Source organism: Triticum aestivum, chromosome 1D (genome assembly GCF_018294505.1).
Source record: "Triticum aestivum cultivar Chinese Spring chromosome 1D, IWGSC CS RefSeq v2.1, whole genome shotgun sequence".
Classification (NCBI taxonomy): Eukaryota; Viridiplantae; Streptophyta; class Magnoliopsida; order Poales; family Poaceae; genus Triticum; species Triticum aestivum.
The window spans coordinates 373,121,535-373,139,673 of NC_057796.1; the positions used below are offsets into that span (position 1 = coordinate 373,121,535).

Here is an 18,139-nt window from a genome sequence, read left to right on the forward strand (position 1 = left end):
GCCATCTGTGTCGCCTGCTCTGTCGCGGCCATCTGTGCCGCCTACTCTGCCGCCATCCGTTTCTCGTCCGATGCCTCTACTCCCTACGTTTGTTGCTCTGTTTCTTCTTACCCACAAACTTCTTTGCTTGCTCATCCAAGAGGCTTGCATCCGCCAACATTATCTCGAATCCTCCGTGTCTCGAGCAAATTGCAACGTCTCCTTCTCAATCTCTATTGACCCAATAGTCCGGGCCTTCTCGGGCTCTCATTTGAGACACACCTCTCTCTTCTCCAACTCCTCTTCTCCCTCTAGAGCGGCGGATGGGACCGGCGGCGCCGATGGGGGAGAAGGGTGGACGACGGACATGACTCGGACGCGGGAACAAGACGGTGGATTTGGTGGACTTGATTATTTTGGTGCAATTTGAGGTGGTTTCCGCCTGTTTGGTCCGACGTGGCGGGGACGTGTCCGGGCCTCCTCATATCCGTTTTAGATATGGGCTGAATACGAGGGATGTCAGCCAGTCTGGACGTATATAGGGCCAGTACTAGAAGTCTGTCTGGGTTAAATTTTTTTTGACCGGTCTTTGAGGAGACCGGTTGTAGATGCTCTTGTACTTACCGAACAAACGACTTTTCATTGTCTTCCGGACAGAACATATATAGTGGCCGAGGGACAGGAATTCAAGCGACATGACTAACGTTCATCTCAATCTACGTCGCGCGGTACGTCGAAAACTGGTAGGGGCGTCGGGCTGGCCCAGGAGAGGCATGCATGGATGAGTTGGAAAAGCTGGGAACACGGTAGTACGAGCAAACTATTCGGGGGTGAAAGCTGAATAAAACTGTTTCTTATTGATGATTTGGTGCGGCATACAAGAGTATATAAGAGGGTACAAACCGACTTGGGGTAGGGGTACAAAACTGACTTGGACTAGAAGTCGTATACCATAATGACTACTCTAACATCCCCCCGCAGTATCAACGGCAGGCTCGACTACGTTGAGACTGAAACAGATATCTTGAAACGGCTTAGTAGGCAGTGCCTTGGTGAAAATGTCAGCAAACTGAGCCGTAGAGGGAACATGAAGCACCCAAACCTGACCAAGAGCAACCTTTTCACGAACAAAATGAATATCAATCTCAATATGCTTTGTGCGTCGGTGTTGAACTGGATTGCTGGTCATGTAGACTGCTGATATGTTGTCACAGTAGACAATAGTGGCCTGCTCAATAGGCCTGTGTAGCTCGAAGAGTAACTGCCGAATCCAGATTGTATCTGCAACGGCATGTGCCACAGCGCGATACTCAGCCTCGGCCGACGAACGTGAGACTATAACCTGTCTTTTCGAAGACCAAGAAATCAAATTGTTACCAAGAAAAACACAAAAACCGGAAGTGGACCTTCGAGTGTCAGGACAACCAGCCCAGTCTTCATCAGAGTATGCGGTAAGCGAGTTTGGAGAAGAATTATTGAGGTGGAGACCATGATTGAGAGTTCCTTTTAAATACCGAAGAATGCGTTTAACATGATTATAGTGAGGAACCCGGGGATCATGCATATAGAGACATGCTTGTTGAACAGCAAAAGAGATTTCAGGACGAGTAATGGTGAGATATTGGAGAGCACCTGTTAGGCTACGATAGAGAGTAGGATCGGAAAAGGGTTCACCGGTAGCCGAAAGTTTAAAACTAGTATCGACAGGAGTGCGAGATGATTGACAGTCAAGCATGCCAGCACGATTAAGATCAAGAATATACTGGCGTTGGGAAAGAAAAAGGCTGGAGGAATCTCGAACAACAGCAATGCCTAAGAAATGATGAAGGAGTCCTAGGTCAGTCATAGAAAATTCAGATCTAAGAAGAGAGACAATATGATCTAAGAACTTTTGAGAAGAGGCGGTAAGAATGATATCATCTACATAGAGAAGTAAATAGGCAGTGCCAGAAGTTTGATGATACACAAAAAGAGAGGTGTCGGAGAGAGATGGAGTGAAGCCTATTGTTTGAATGAAGGAGGAGAAGCGTTGAAACCAAGCTTGTGGGGCCTGTTTAAGACCGTAGAGAGATTTCTGAAGAAGACATTCATGAGTTGGAAATGATGGATTTTCAAAACCCAGAGGTTGCTGGCAGTAGACAGTTTCTTGAAGGGAACCATGGAGGAAAGCATTTTTAACATCAAGTTGGTGAATGGGCCATGAAGAGGAGACAACAACACTAAGAACGGTGCGAATGGTGCTAGGTTTAACAACAGGAGAGAAGGTTTCTTTGTAATCAATTCCTTGTTGCTGAGAAAAGCCACGACAAACCCACCTGGCTTTATATCGTGAGAGGCTCCCATCGGAGTGGAACTTTTGGCGAAAAATCCATTTGCCAGAAACAATATTTGTATTGGGAGGACGAGGAACAAGTTGCCAGGTGTTGTTTTGAAGTAAAACATTATATTCTTCTTGCATGGCAGCGGCCCAATTGGGATCAAGTAGAGCAGTTTTGTAATTCTTTGGAAGAGAAGTGAGAGATACGGAGGTATGAAGGTTTAGGCGGTCTTGGGGTTGATGAAATCCTGATTTGGCCCTAGTACGCATGCGATGATCATTAATCGGGGCTGCTGTAGGAATAGCACGAGGGGGTAAGGTGGGTACTGGTGAGTCCGGCGCAGCGGAAGAGTCGGACGAAGGAGTAGGGCTGGGTAGTGGAGTGGGAGCAGGGCTGGGTGGTGGAGTGGGAGTAGGGGCCGGGGGTGTTGGGGAGGGAGCAGGGGTCGGGGGTGTTGGGGACGTCTCGGGTGGGGTGAGTGTATGGTTGGGATTGGCTATGGTGGGTGTTAATGGTGGTGGTGATAAGTTGTGTTCGGCAGGTAGGGGAGTATATAGTTGGAAAGGACGGGGAGAGGGGGTGTTTGCGGAGCTAGGGGTGTTGGATGGTGTAGTAGTGCGTTGTGAGAAAGGAAAAATGTGCTCAGCAAACGTGACATGACGAGAGACATGAACGTGTCCGGTGTGAAGGTCGAGACAGCGATAGCCTTTGTGCTCGTCAGAGAAGCCGAGAAAAGCACATGGGATAGAGCGTGGTGACAATTTATTTGCAGAAGTGGCGTAGGCATTGGGAAAACAGAGACAGCCGAAAACACGAACCGCGGAGTAGTCAGGGTGGGAAAGAAAGAGGGAATAATAGGGAGTATGTGTTGGGTTTAGTTTTGGAAGGTCGAATATTTAGAAGGAAGGTGGCCATGTGTAGGGCTTCAGCCCAAAACTTGGGAGGCATAGATGATTGAATGAGGAGAGTGCGAACTATATCATTGAGGGTGCGAAGAGAGCGTTCTGCTTTACCATTTTGAGGGGAGGTGTAGGGACATGAGAACCTAAGCAGGATGCCATGTTGTAAGAAAAAAGTACGATTTTTAATGTTATCAAACTCGCGACCATTGTCACATTGGATAAAGCGAATTGGGAGGAAGAAGTGAACAGACACATAGCGTTGAAAATTAAGGAAAAGAGAATGGACCTCGGATTTGTTGCGTAGAGGAAAAGTCCTGACAAAGTGGGTGAAATCATCCAGGATAACAAGGTAGTATTTAAAACCCGAAACACTTGCAATGGGAGAGGTCCATAAATCACAATGTATTAATTCAAAGGGATAAGTGCTACAAGAACTAGAGGAACTAAAGGGAAGACGCACATGTTTGCCTAATTGACAAGACTCGCAAAACACAGAATTATGAGAGTCCCTATTACATGGTATGGTAAATTCACTAAGCATAGAAGCTAAGACGGCGGGGTTGGGATGGCCCAAGCGACGATGCCAGAGATCGACGAAGGCCAGCATGGATGTTGGAGGGGTGGCGGCAGGAACTCCATTAAGAGAATAAAGATCACCGGAGCTATTGAAGCGAGCGATCTCGGCCTTGGTCAGGTAATCCTTCACAGATAAACCAAAAGGGTCAAATTCAGCCGAAACTAGATTGTCGCAAGTAAATTGGCGAACAGAGATAAGATTTTTAATGAGGGCGGGTGCAACTAGAACATCGCGAAGTAAAAGAGGTTTGGTGAAAGAGGGAAGTTGAGCCTGACCAACACAATATATAGGAATAGATGATCCATCTCCAAGGATAATGGAAGGGAAAGGAGATTTAGTGCAAGAAGATAACCAATTACTAGATGCAGACATATGACTAGAGGCCCCTGAATCAAAGATCCAATCCGTACCCGAGTTTCCTTGTGCAGCAAAGTTATTCTTGGCCTGGAGAAAGGCAGCTTGATCCCAGCTCGGCGTCGCAGGTGAGGGTGGCGTCGGAAGCAGTGCCGGCGGATACGATGGTGAAGGCAGTAGGGCCGGCTGGGGAGTGTAGTAGGCATTGGCCGGCTGTGGTGGGAGTGGCGTCGGGAGCACGGTCGGCAGAGGTGTGTAGTAGGCGCCACCGTCGGTGCTGTAATGACCATAAGGAGCATACGTCGGGGCGGCGTGATAGGCATTGGCCGGCTGTCGGGGGTTGAGAACCCCGGGAGCACCAGTAGGCGGCCGAAGGCCGGGTTGCCAGGCACCTGAGTATGCCGGCGGAGCACCGAGGGTGGATGGAGCGGACCAGGGCATGGGCCATGCTTGAACAAGCCCCGTCCAAGGATCATGAGGAGGCCGCCATGCAACCGCAGATGGAGCACTGGTGGGTGGTGCAGGACTCGGTGCTGGTGATGTCGTAGGCGGAACCGAACGAGTCGACGGCGGCCTGTAGATAGGGTTTTTGCCGCGGTAGTTCGGACTAGGACGCCAGCCTGGGGGCGGTTGAACAGATGACGATGCGGACGGCCCGGCGGCAGGAGCCGGCCTGGAAGGCGGCGCTGGTGTAGACGGCAGAGGAGGATGAGCCGCAGCATGAAAGACCTTGGGGCGAGAGTCCTTGCGAGCTTGTGTTTCCGCCGCGAGTTATAGCAAGGAACGAACTTCAGCGAAGGTAGGAGGGGGCCGTATCATCGGTATGAACGAGGCTTGCTTGTCAAAGTCTTCGCTGAGGCCGCCGCCGACGATATTGATTAGCTGTGAGTCGCTAACTATATCGCCGAGTTCGCGGAGCTCATCACCAATGGTCTTAACGAGCTGGCAGAACAGGTTCACCGGGGCGTCTCCTTGCACCATATTGCGAAGCTCGGTGTGGCGAGCGTTTTTCCGAGCGTCGGTGTTGCTTTGGAAGAGCTGACGGAGGGAGTGCCAGATGTTGGCAGCGGTGGCGCCGTCGTGATCGAGCATGTTGAAGATTTCGGTGGTGATGCGGGTGTAGAACCACTGGACGATCGCGAGATCGTCTTTCAACCATTGCGGATCGTCGGGGCAGGGAAGACAGTTGGCGGCGACATGCGAGCGCAGGTTGCAGCGGCCGAGGTGGAGATCGAAGAGATGTCTCCAATGGTAGTAGTTGTGGGCGGCGAGATCAAGAACTATGGGGATGTAGGGGCTGGCGTCGGAGATTGTGTCAGCAAGAGATATTGGTGCGGCGAGGATGGGTGCAGGGTAGTTTTGTGGAGCTATGGTAAGGGTCGAGAGAGAAGCGGCCGCGGCGTTGGCAGCCTTGGCGATGAGTGCGGCCCGGCGCTCGAAGTAGCCGGGCGGCGGCGGCGGTGGCGTTGGCGGAGCCATACCCTAAACCCTGGGACCGGTATCTGATACCATGAAAACTGAATAAAACTGTTTCTTATTGATGATTTGGTGCGGCATACAAGAGTATATAAGAGGGTACAAACCGACTTAGGGTAGGGGTACAAAACTGACTTGGACTGAAAGTCGTATATCATAATGACTACTCTAATAATAGGGGGCACACACGCTGGCCTGGCTGATGTGAAGCGGTCTCGCTCCTTTCCAGCTCCGGTCACGGATCGGCCGCAAAAGGGCAAATGATCCGGTGGCCCGCCCACGCTCCTCACTCCTCGCTCGGTCTTGAGCAAGTTTTACCATGCATGGTGGCCGCACGCAGCATGCAGGCCGGGTGTGCCGTCAGCCATTAGTGGCTCTGCTACATAAGATGGGGGTCGTGATTACTCTGCGGGCACATGCGGACATAATCAACTCGCCCACACGCTCGAAGCAAAACAACAAACGTCGTGTACTCTGCGTGAGAGCGCGAGCCCTAGCTAGTGCAACAAATCAATGCAAGGCTCTGCGTAAAGCTGCGCATGCACTGATGCACCAAGCGAGCATAGCTAGCGGCAGTGACAGAGGCGGAGCCTGGACCACACCCCTGGTGCCGGAGCGGCGGGCGAGCGAGGCGTCGGGCGCGTCTGGCTCGTTCGCTCGCCCGCCGCTCCGGCACCCAGCGGCCGGGCGGCCGGTGCTCGACCGAATGGCGGGGGCGGCGGCGCGCGCGTTCGTCGTCCGAGTGCTACTACGGCCGAGGGCCGTCCCGTTGCCCCGCGCGCGCATCGCATGCGTTGGTCGCTCGTGTCCGTGCGCAACCGCATGTACGGGAAGGCGTGGTGGGCAACGTGCCGCCCGCCCGTACGCCGGCCGGTGGCCTTTGCATGCGGATGGCAGCGCCGTACCTTGGACGTGCGGGACGTATAGGTTGATTCATTTGCTCATGGGTATGGGTTTGTCACCCAGTTAATTTGCCACTTGTTTAGGAACTATTCTTCTAGCCGCGCAAGGACTTTGACCGAACTTGGACAGATTTCCGACGGGCAGTAATGTGGTACCCCGGGTGGTTTTTTGTTTTGAGAAATTTCATATACCATCAAACAGATGTCAAATTACAACACGGAATCGTCAAAACCACAATAGAAAAAGAGAGGACACATGCCCAGAAACATTTGCAAGATCCATTGAAGCGGATTTCTGCAAACTGCCATCCTTGCCACATGCCGTCTTCGAGGACGAAGAAACACCATCGCCCATAAAGGCTTTGTGAGCTGAAGAAAAGGCCAGTCGCTGGCAAAGCCATTGTCGCTGTGGCACGTCGATCGGGGATCATCCCCATGCTCCTCGAAACCTAGATCCTCTACATGCCGTCGACGTCATCGAGGCAAAACACCGGAACTGCCACCCACAAGCCTCCAACCTTGTTCTTGGACCTTTATCTTCACCCAAACAAAGACGGCACCACACGAGATGAGATCCACCATAGACACAACAAAAACCACCAATTTTCCTTTTGCTAGCTGAGTGTAATTGATATTCGGTAAAAAAAACCGTTTTTCCTTAGTGGAAGATGTAGTAGAGCATCGTACCATTGCGTGAGAAACATTCCCAGTACCGCGTGGATGACATATTTTCTCCCTCTATACCCTAGGATATAGACATATCTCTATACATCACTGCTTGCTTGAGGAGCTAAAGACACAGTGACCCTCTCAGCCAGTGACTCGTGGGTTCCGCGGGTGGGGTACGCACGAGTAAATTGCATAAAACCACCATTTTGAAGGCTCGGTTTGCGAAAAACACTAGGATACAGTTTCTCTGCAGAAAACATCACATCTTGCGTAATGGTTTTGCAAAAACCACTGATCGGCGGATCTGACCATGTTAAGTGAGTTTATGACAGGTAGGGCCCGCCAGTCAGGCTGACGTGGCACCGCTTAACATCTCACATGTAACGGCGACATTTGGTACTATTATATCATCATGTGTGGCCCTATGGGGTCCACATGTCATTGGAAGAGAAAAAGGGTTCATCTTATCTTCACTACACCGCCGCCCGTCCCGAGCCGTGGCAGAGCCGCGCCGTCGTCCGTCCCGACCACAGCCACCGGCCGGCCCGACCTCGACCGCCGCCCGTCCCGACCCCGGCTGAGGCAGAGGCCCGTCATCGCCGTTGCCGCACCAAGGGCGAGGCAGGGGACGCCGCCTGTCCCGCCCCTGCGCCCGGCCGAGGAGCGGCCTGCTGCCATGCGGCGGTGGGTCTCGATCTTCTCGGAGCTGGCGCTGCCCCCCACCCCACCCGCGCGCGCACGCGGACCAGCCGCAACTCACCAACCGGCCGCCGCGCACCTTCTCGCCTGGAACCACCTCGCCGCCGCCAAGTTCGTCCAGATCCAGTCGGATAGAGGCATCCCCGCTCGTCGCATACCCGAAGCCCGGACTCCGCCCCTGCCCAAGCTGGCGAAGGTGCGGCTCGCAAGCGAGCGTCCGCTGGAAGGAGCTCACCTGCGTCTCCAGCGCCGGGTGGAGCCGCACCTTGAACTCCGGCGAGCAGCCAAGGTGCATGGCCGCTGTAGCGGCACGCGGAAGATGCCCTCGTCCCTGCTCGCGCCGACGAACTCCGGCAGCGCACCCCTGCCACCCGCGCCCCTGTACTTCGACGTCGTCACGGCCTGCTCCAGCGTCACTGGAGACCGCCTCCACGAACCTCCCGCGCCCCACAACACCTGCACGCCACCTGCTCGACAAAATGATGCAAAGAGCAAGTGGTTTGAGAGAGAGAGAGGGAGGAGTGTTTCGCTGACAAGCGGGTCCCGCGTCCAGCAAAACGTTTTGATGTAACGGTGTGAGAAATTGATGCCACGTCAGCCTGACTGGCGGGCCCTACCTGTCATAAACTCACTTAACATGGTCAGATCCGCCGATCAGTGGTTTTTGCAAAACCATTACGCAAGATGTGATGTTTTCTGCAGAGAAACTGTATCCTAGTGTTTTTCGCAAACCGAGCCTTCAAAGTGGTGGTTTTATGCAATTTACTCGGTACGCACTGTACAGCAGCGAGTGTTTTTTTTTTTAGAAAAACAGCGAGGGTAAAAAGGCGCGAAGCGCCATGGACGCAGGCCGGGACCATGGGCCAAAGATTCTTTTTATGGAAGCAGGGCCGCCCATCTAATTGAACGAGAAGGTCTCAAACTATTTAATGGCGTCCGACGAAACGGCACAGCTGCCACACGGTGGGCGCGGCATCGATCAGATCTGCGGAGCAGGCAAAGCAGTCGCCCCCATCCACATGAGACTCACTGGACCTCAGAAAGGGGCCGGCGTGGAGCAGCCGCCAGCACCGTTCCTTTCACCTGAGAGGCTGAGACGACGCAGCGGGGCAACGGGGTGTATGGCAGCTTGCCATTTGATCCCGGCCCTCACGAACGTGACATAGCTACGCCACAACTGGATCAACAATGACCTTCCGGTGTCGCATCAACGTCGACGCCAACCCGCGCGCGGAACCGATCGATCTCGATCGACGGCACGTGCATGGCGCCGGGGACCATGCATGTCCGTCCGGCCGTGCGGCCGGCCGGCCAAGCCGCTGACGATAAGACGTTCGCTGTACGTAGCTCGTCTCACATCACATGTATGGCGACTGGCGAGCGCGCGTACGTACGACCAGATCTGTTACGTCGAGTTCACAGCGACCTCCGGAAATCGGTCCAAACTTGTTCCTTGTCCGGCTGTGACGACGCGTCTCTCTCGCTGGCTGCCACAATTACTGGGAAGCGCACGTAGTACCGTGTTACGTTGCTCGCGCCGCTCTCGTCGTCAGCTCTTACGCCGGCGTCGGCGTGCATGTTTTACCGGCGCTCGGTCGCCGGCAGCTAGCGGGTTACAGCTTAGTTTCAGTTCGCAGGAGCAGTAACGCAGCGTGGATTACGAACAACCAGAGGCTAGTACAGATTAATTAATCTGGAGCTGCTACAGTTTACTACTACATGGCAAAATGAATCGAGGCACACTCACGTAGCACACGCAGTCGGGCGGACACGTAGCTGAGCGGCTGAAAGCCTGAGATTGATTTGGTTCACCTCAGGCGGAAAGATCCATTGCGGCCGGCGCTGCTGCTCTCCAGGTCGCTCCCGGCGAGCGTGAAGGAGGAGTGGCCGGAGGAGCAGCTGGCCGTCGTGGTGACGACCAGGTCGACGAACGCGCTGACGATGGCGGCGTGGGTGCCTTTGCCGTTGGCGCGGAGGTACCACCCCAGCATCTTCTCCAGCCAGTCCCAGTCGCCCGCGCCGTGCGCCGTCATCATCTCCTCCATCGACGACCGGAAGTCCCGGTACGGGTCCGCGGACTCGAACGCCACCGCGACGCCGCCGCCGAACGACATCGCCCCCGCAGCCTCATGACCGCGCGCGGGTGCTGGAGGTGGCTTCCTCTCCAGGATGGAGCTAGAGGGCGCGCGGGGCTCGAAGCGGAGGCGGTCGGACCGGAGACCGCGGACTATGGCGTCAGCCATGTCCTCGGCCGCGGCGCCGGAGGCTTCGGACTCCGTGGAGAGGCTGTCGGAGGCGGCACAGTCGTGGTGCATGCGCGCGGAGGAGTTGGTGAAGGAGGAGGACTCGGCGGAGTCAACGAAAAGGGATGCGGTGTTCTTGGCTGCCACCGCTGCCGCCGCAGAAGCGGACGGGGACCGGAAGGAATGAGCGGTTGGGTTCTTGCACGACGGCCACATCCATGCTTGTGGGGTGGCCGTCGGAGTGGGAGGCGACGACGGCGGAGTGTCGTTGTTGGCCGAGTTGGCGGGGTAGAAGAGCGAGCTCAATGGTTGCTTCTTCACCATCGGTGTGACAGTTGATGGGAAGTGTAGAAGAGCGGAGAACCGGCAGCAGCAACAGGAGTAGTTGGATGAAGATATGGAGCCGAACTGGTGAAGAGAGTAGAAGAAGCTCGCGCATGTGTGCTTGTCAGTGCCTCTGTGTATTTCAAACTGGGGGTTTATTTGGTTCGGTACAAGCTATAAGTGTTAGCTTGGTTCTTTTGAAGGGGCCGGTGGGAGGGAAGGAAGAAGGTGAGATTGAAGGGGAAGATCTTTTGTGGCTAGGGTTTAGAGCATCTCCAACAGGAGTACAACACTGTACAAATTTGACCACCTATAGGTCCACGATGCGTCCCAATATATCCGTCTGCGCAACCTCCAATTCCAAAATCTCAAATACATGCATGTGGTTCGATCGTTGGACAATATGAATAAGCAAAACAATAATGAATATAACACGCAAATAAAATTTATTTGGAGAGAAACATACAAAGTTCAAACATAAAATGTATTCCGGGAGAAAGTTACATAGTTCAAACATAAAATTTATTCATGGTGCATTGTTCAAACATAAAATGTATTCATGGTGCATTGTTCAAATATAAAATTCAATTATTTCTAGTGTGCATCCACACATGCTCCACATTATCACTGAGTGGTTGCATTTGTGCATGGGTATCTTGAAGTTGTCGATGCATCTCTAGGAAGTTCACAATATGCTCTCCATCTTGTGCTAGGAGACGGACAAATACACCAGCAACCATTTAATTCACCCCTCTGGAAGGGTTTGATGAAAACTAAGGTTGCTTTTTTCAATAGGGGAAGAATTCATATTGGCGATGGTCGGTCAACTAGGTTCTGGGAGGATACTTGGCTTGGGGACACGCCCCTTGCTTCACGGTATCCTTCTTTGTAAACTATTGTTCAGTGCAAGAAATACTATGTGAGCATTGTATTAGGGTCAAATACACTGAATATCTAGTTTAGGAGAGCTTTGATCGGGGATAAGTGGACTGTGTGGGTGCATTTAGTTCAATGGTTGATATGTATTAACCTCACTAATGTACCAGACACATTGCGTTGAAAGTTGGCGCCTTATGGGTTTTCACAATCTAATCTATGTACATAGATTTAAGCCTTGGGTTTTCACGTTCTAATCTATGTACATAGATTTAATCAACTCTGGACTTCGTTCAAAGCACATCTGGAAAACAAAAGTATCACTCAAAATTAAAATTTCCATGTGGTTTGTTCATACTGGAGTTATTCTTGCTAAAGGTAATCTAGCAAAACGTAAATGGAAAGGCAATAAACAGTGTTGCTTCTGTGATCTAGAGGAAACAGTGCACCGTCTACTTTTTGCATGTCCATTTGCCACTCTATTATGGCGCATGATTCATGCGATGTTTAATTTACTTCCACCGACCAGTATTGTTGATATATTTGGTAACTAGTTGAGAGGGCTTGAGGCCAAACTAAGGCACAAATATGTGTGGGTGTTTGTGCTTTGCTTTGGGCTATTTGGAATTGTTGTAATGACTGTATTTTGAATAGAGTGAAAGTTCACAATTTTAGCACGTTATTTTCCGCACTATAGAATGGATCCGTATGTGGTCATTACTGCGACATGCAGAAGTGCGGGGGCGTATGGTCTTTGGGTGTAACCAATGAAAGATGGTAGCACGGGATACGTACAACCGGTTTGGACGACGGTCCAATAATAGACTATGTGCGTAGGCATATATTCCTATTTGTGTCGGTTGTGGCTTGTAATAATTTTTTAGTACTATGTCGATGTTGGAGATTGATACTCCTAAACATTAATAAAATATGGTTGTGTGCATCGTAATCAGTGCAGGCCGGGGGTGATCGTCCTTTTCTGAAACAAAATATGATGGTGGTGTTTCATTGATGCTGGCCGCACAAGCCTATCGGGCGGTGCTTCCATAGCCAGCACATGCAATCGACTAAACCAAACATATTTGAAAAACCTCTTGCTTCTCCAATTGCCAATAAATTTTATGTGTCCTCCTCCGTAACTAGTTCTCTCATGTACTCTGGTCCAAACACACTTACCACGGCCTAGGAAAATTTCACCATTGCCTCAATGCATGTCCTCTCCCCCATCCAGATGACCTCATCAATGAAATCTCCGGTTGTACCAGAGCAATCGTGCATTTCTGCATAGGAGAGAAAATAGTTGCCTGTGATAATCCTTCCTCCGCGTGAAGTAAGGATGACCTGCCTTCACAACATCCAAAAGTGGCGCTGAAAAAACACTCATGAAATACCGAGTCGAGTTTGAACTTGTTATCGTAGAGATCCCGTTGCCTCTTTATCCTATCACGGCCAATAACTATGTTTCCCGAGATCGAACCCTTGAAGTTCAGAACATGTTCCTATTTCCTCTCTACTTGATTCTCATCATCACTATTAAGTCATCATCTTCGCCATCATCGATGTCCGGATCATCCACGAATCTTGAAAATGAACTCATTAAGATCCTTGTAATAAAACGCATCATCGTACGAATCTATCACTTTGCGTACAAATGAGCAAAATATTCTAACAAAACAACTCCAACATTTGGTCAAACATATGCCAGATAAGGTGTATGCCCAACGAAGTAGGATGTCCCGGGTGGCGTCTAGGGAAGCACCGCGGGTTGGGGATGGCGGCGAAGCTAGGGTGAAGATGGTGGCAAATGTAGGCGACGGACAACATGGACGAGGAAAAAAGTGTGAGGGGAAGTGGGCATGTTGGGCGAGGATTGGGGACTATTTGGAGGGATTTGCTATGGGTCCGGTCTGTTGGATCCAATGTGGCGGGCGCGTTTGGGAGCGTCCGAGCAGCTGTAAATGCATGTCACATATGGATTGGATTTGAGGGGCACCGGACAACCCATACATATGGAATGGGTTTGGGGGGTTCAGTTGGATGGCGTTGTTTTGTCTAGGCGATGTCTGAACTGCCGCCCGAACATATGGGGGGAGTGGGGGGGGGGGGGGTACTGTTGGAGATTCTCTTAGTATGGAGCGAAGAAGAATGATTTTTTTAATCAGAGTCCTTAGAAACCGATCCATTAATTAAGAAGGAGAGAGTTGTCTGGTTAATTAGCAAAAAACTACCAAAACCCAGTGATTATGCACACACAAGATACATCACACACCATCGCAAGCAAAACCAAACCGAGGTTCTACATTGATGCCATCATCATCACTTTTCCCACCAAGCTATTTCGAGTTATCCGCCGGCGACCGCCGACCAAGTCCGCAACACAGAGGCCACGAGAAGTCACATGCCAAGCAACCATCCAACGCATCGACAACTGCAAAGCTCTGACTGTGAAGACTATTAGTGGAGGAGAACTATGGAAAGATGGCACCACAGAAGATCACAAAATAGGACACCCACTTTCCGTCATCATCACAACCCCAGACCACACCTTTGTATCTCTGACTTCACTGCAAAAATGAACCAGAGACAACCCCGCCAATATGGTGAAGTGTCGACTGCCGCAACCATTATTGCGAACCCGACATCGCTCACCCTGACATCACTAGCCCTTTTTAAAACCATTGTTGCAACCATTGTGGTGGGACATGGTTGCCACACAAGTTATAACACTACCGCCGCCATCTTCCAGAAGACTCCCTTGCCGACAACCCATTTAATAATGATGCCCCAGGAGATGATGCACATATGCCACCATCATGTGATCATGGTTCCGAGGGGATGAGGCAGGATACCAGTGACACGTCCAACATGGTCAACAGCGCCCACAAGCATTGCCATCGGTGGTCCCAGCCCAAAGCCGAGACATGTCTTCATCCCATCTTCCCACACAGCCGTACCCACAGAACATCCACATGGACCTAGGCCTGCAAGACTACCAGTTTCCCCACACACGAACACGCCCTATAGACGTAGTAGGTAGAGTAGTCACATTCACTAGCCACACAACACTATGGCCATAGCCGGCCAACACCAAACCCTAACCGGTAATCCTGATCTAACCATGCTCGATCGGATCCAAGGCCAACGACTACCATGCCAACATTTGCTCCCACCCGAGCACCTCCCGCCACTTAGCCGAGCACCGAATAGGGGAAAAAGAATCCGCTTGCAGTCGAGATCTAATGGCTCAAGAATTTGTGTCAACTTGGTTTTCATCGGGTTTCCATTATTCCTCGGCTACTTCTAACGCTAATCCTATGAGAGAGAAGAAAACTTGTTTTGGCAGGAAAAAAAATCATTTTTGGAAGGAACCCAATGAGGATTACTCCAAATCAAGTCAAATGGAGCAACTTCCATGTTGGGAGATTCACCACCAAGCGCACCAGAATGCAAGACGGCCAACCATACGAGCGTAAGCGCTCGTATGAGCAGTCATACCAGGCGCCAGGTGCTTCACCTCATCTATAGGAGCAACTGTCGTGAAGGCACACAACGCATCAGAGAGACCCAGCCACTGCCACATCATCCAAAATAGAGAGAGTAGAGACCTAGAGAAGAAGAACCACCGGAGATCCTTCTTGTTTTGTTCTTCCACCTTCATACTCATTTCATTTCATCATCACCGTTGTAAGAGGAATTCCAAGTTGTAAGATCAGGGTTATAACTCTATTCATACTCATATGGAGATTGCGACCTCTTGAATCACTCATCTTATTATGGATTACTACTTCCTGAGCTTGCTTTGGTTTTTCCCTTGAAGAGGAAAGGGTGATGCAACAAAGTAGAGATAAGTATTTCCCTCGGTTCAGAACCAAGGTATCAATCCAGTAGGAGGAACACACAAGTCTCCAATAATTGCACCTATACAAATAAACAAATACTTACACCCAACGCGATAAAGGGGTTGTCAATCCCTTCACGGTTACTGGCAAGGATGAGATCTGATAGTGATAGATATAAAAGATAAGTAAAAGTGCGAAATAAAATAAAAGCAAATAAATTGCAGCAAGGTATTTTTTGTGTTTTCGATTTTATACATCTGAAAATAATATGATAAAAGATAGACCTGGGGGGCCATAGTTTTCACTAGAGGCTTCTCTCTTGAAAGAAAGCATACGGTGGGTAAAAAAATACTATTGAGCAATTGATAGAAAGCGCATAGTTATGACGATATCTAAGGAAATGACCATGTATATAGGCATCACGTCCGTGACAAGTAGAACGACTCCTGCTTGCATCTACTACTATTACTCCACACATCGACCGCTATCCAGCATGCATCTAGTGTATTAAGTTAACAAGAACGGAGTGATGCCTTAAGCAAGATGACATGATGTATAGGGATAGATCCATATGAACAAACCCCATCTTTTTATCCTTAATGGCAACGATACAAATATGTGTCATGTCCCTTTCTGTTACTGGGAATAAGCACCGCCTGATTGAACCCATCATAAAGCACCTCTCCCATTGCCAGAAATCAATCTAGTTGGCCAAACCAAATCAATAGATTGGAGAGAAATACAAAGCTATATAAATCATGCATAAAATAGTTCAGAGAAGACTCAAATAATATATTCATAGATAATCTGATCATAAACCCACAATTCATCGGATATCAACAAACGCACCGCAAAAGAAGATTACATCAAATAGATCTCCAAGAACATCGAGGAGAACATTGTATTGAAGATCAATGAGAGAGAAGAAGCCATCTAGCTACTAGCTATGGACCCGTAGGTCTGTGGTAAACTACTCACACATCATTGAAAGGGCAGAAAGGTTGATGTAGAAGCTCTCCGTGGGGGAATCCCCCTCCGGCAGAGTACCGGAAAAGGTCCCTAGATGGGATCTTACGAAGACAGAAACTTGCGGCGACGGAAAAGTATTTTTGGTGTGTCCTCTAGTCTACTGGGAATATTTGGGTATTTATGAAAGAAAAATTAGGGTTGGAAGCGCCACAGGGGCCCCACAAGCTTGGAGGGTGTGCCCCCCTAGGGCGCGCCCTGTGAGCTTGTGGCCACCCCGTGGCTCTTCTGGCCTCCTCCCAAAGCTTTTAGGGTGTCTTGTGGTCCAATAAAAATCGTCAAAAAGTTTTGTTCTGTTTGGTATTGATTTTCTGTAAAGGCAAAAACAAAGAAAAAATAGCAGCTGGCACTGGGCACTAGGGTAATAGGTTAGTCCAAAAAATGATATAAAATAGCATAATAATGCATATAAAACATCCAAGATTGATAATATAATAGCATGGAACAATTAAAAACTAGAGATATGTGGGAGACATATCAAGCATCCCCAAGCTTAATTCCTGATCGTCCTCGAGTAGGTAAATTATAAAAACAGAATTTTGGATGTGGAATCCTACCTAACATGTTTATCATGTAATCTTTCTTTATGTGGCGTGATATTCAGAATTTCAGATCCATCAGATTCAAAACAAAAGTTTAATATCGAGATAAAAACAATAATATTTCAATCATACTAAAAAGCAATCATGTCTTTCCAAAATATCATGGCTAAAGAAAGTTATACCTACAAAATCATATAGTCTTGTCATGCTCCATCTTCTTAACACAAAGTATTTATCATGCACAACCCCAATGACAAGCCAGGCAATTGGTTCATACTTTTTAACGCGTTTTAGCTTTTACAACTCTCACACAATATATGAGCATGAGCCATGCATGGATATAGAACTATGGGTGGAATAGAATATGATGTTGGAGGTTGTGCGGAGAAGACAAAAAAGGAGAAAGTCTCACATTCGCTAATCAACGGGCTATGGAGATGCCCATCAATTGATGTCAATGCAAGGAGTAGGGATTTCCATTCAATGGATGCACTAGAGCTATACGTGTATGAAAGCTCAAAAGAAAACTAAGTGGGTGTGCATCCAACTTGCTTGCTCATGAAGACCTAGGGCGTTTGAGGAAGCCCATCATTGAAATATACAAGCCAAGTTCTATAATGAAAATTTCCCACTAGTAATATATGAAAGTGACAAAATAGGAGACTCTCTATCAAGAAGAACATGTTACTACTTTGAAGCACAAGTGTGGAAAAGAATAGTAACATTGTCCCTTCTCTCTTTTTCTCTCATTTTTCTCTCTTTTTGTTCGACACTTCGGCTTCTTTTTTCTTGGGCTCTTTTTGCTCACTCTTTTTTATTTTTATTTATGTTTTCATCCGGAGTCTCATCCCGACTTGTGGGGGAATCATAGTCTCCACCATCCTTTCCTCACATGGGACAATGCTCTAATAATGATGATCATCACATTTTTCTTTACTTACAACTCAAGAATTACAGCTCGGTACTAGAACAAAAATATGACTCTATATGAATGTCTCCGGCGGTGTACCGGGATGTGCAATGATCTAGCATGACATGCATAAAAAATATGAATGGTAGCCAAGCCACAAATACTATGTCAACTATATGATCATGCAAAGCAATATGACAAATTATGATATGTGTCATAATAAAACGGAACGGTGGAAGTTGCATGGCAATATATCTCGGAATGACTATGCAAATGTCATAATAGGTAGGTATGGTGGTTGTTTTGAGGAAGATATAAGGAGGCTTATGTGTGAAAGACTGTATCATATCACGGGGTTTGGATGCACCGGCGAAGTTTGTAACACAACTCTAGGTGAGTAAGAGCAATGCATGGTACTGAAGAGGATAGCAAAATGCGGAAAGGTGAGAGTGTGTATGTAGCGATCCGACCTCAGACGATCAAATCTCTGTGCATAAGTATCA

At 49.3% G+C, this 18,139-nt stretch overlaps 1 protein-coding gene across 1 annotated transcript; it reads right to left on the bottom strand.

Annotated features, from left to right (window-relative positions):
- Nucleotides 1-7,385: 7,385 nt before the first annotated feature.
- On the bottom strand, nucleotides 7,386-10,651 carry LOC123182171 (uncharacterized). The gene is made up of 2 exons (XM_044594649.1): nucleotides 9,689-10,651; nucleotides 7,386-8,343 (listed from the first exon to the last, which is right to left on the bottom strand). The coding sequence occupies exons 1-2, from the start codon at nucleotides 10,441-10,443 to the stop codon at nucleotides 7,524-7,526; spliced, it is 1,575 nt and encodes a 524-aa protein (XP_044450584.1). The 5' UTR covers nucleotides 10,444-10,651; the 3' UTR covers nucleotides 7,386-7,523.
- Nucleotides 10,652-18,139: the final 7,488 nt, after the last annotated feature.

Coding starts and splice junctions, on each gene's coding strand:
- LOC123182171 (XM_044594649.1), bottom strand. CDS start 10,443: ATGGTGAAGAAGCAACCATTGAGCTCGCTCTTCTACCCCGCCAACTCG. Junction 8,344..9,688: donor AATGGATCTTTCCGCCTGAG/GTGAACCAAATC, acceptor TTTGTCGAGCAG/GTGGCGTGCAGGTGTTGTGG.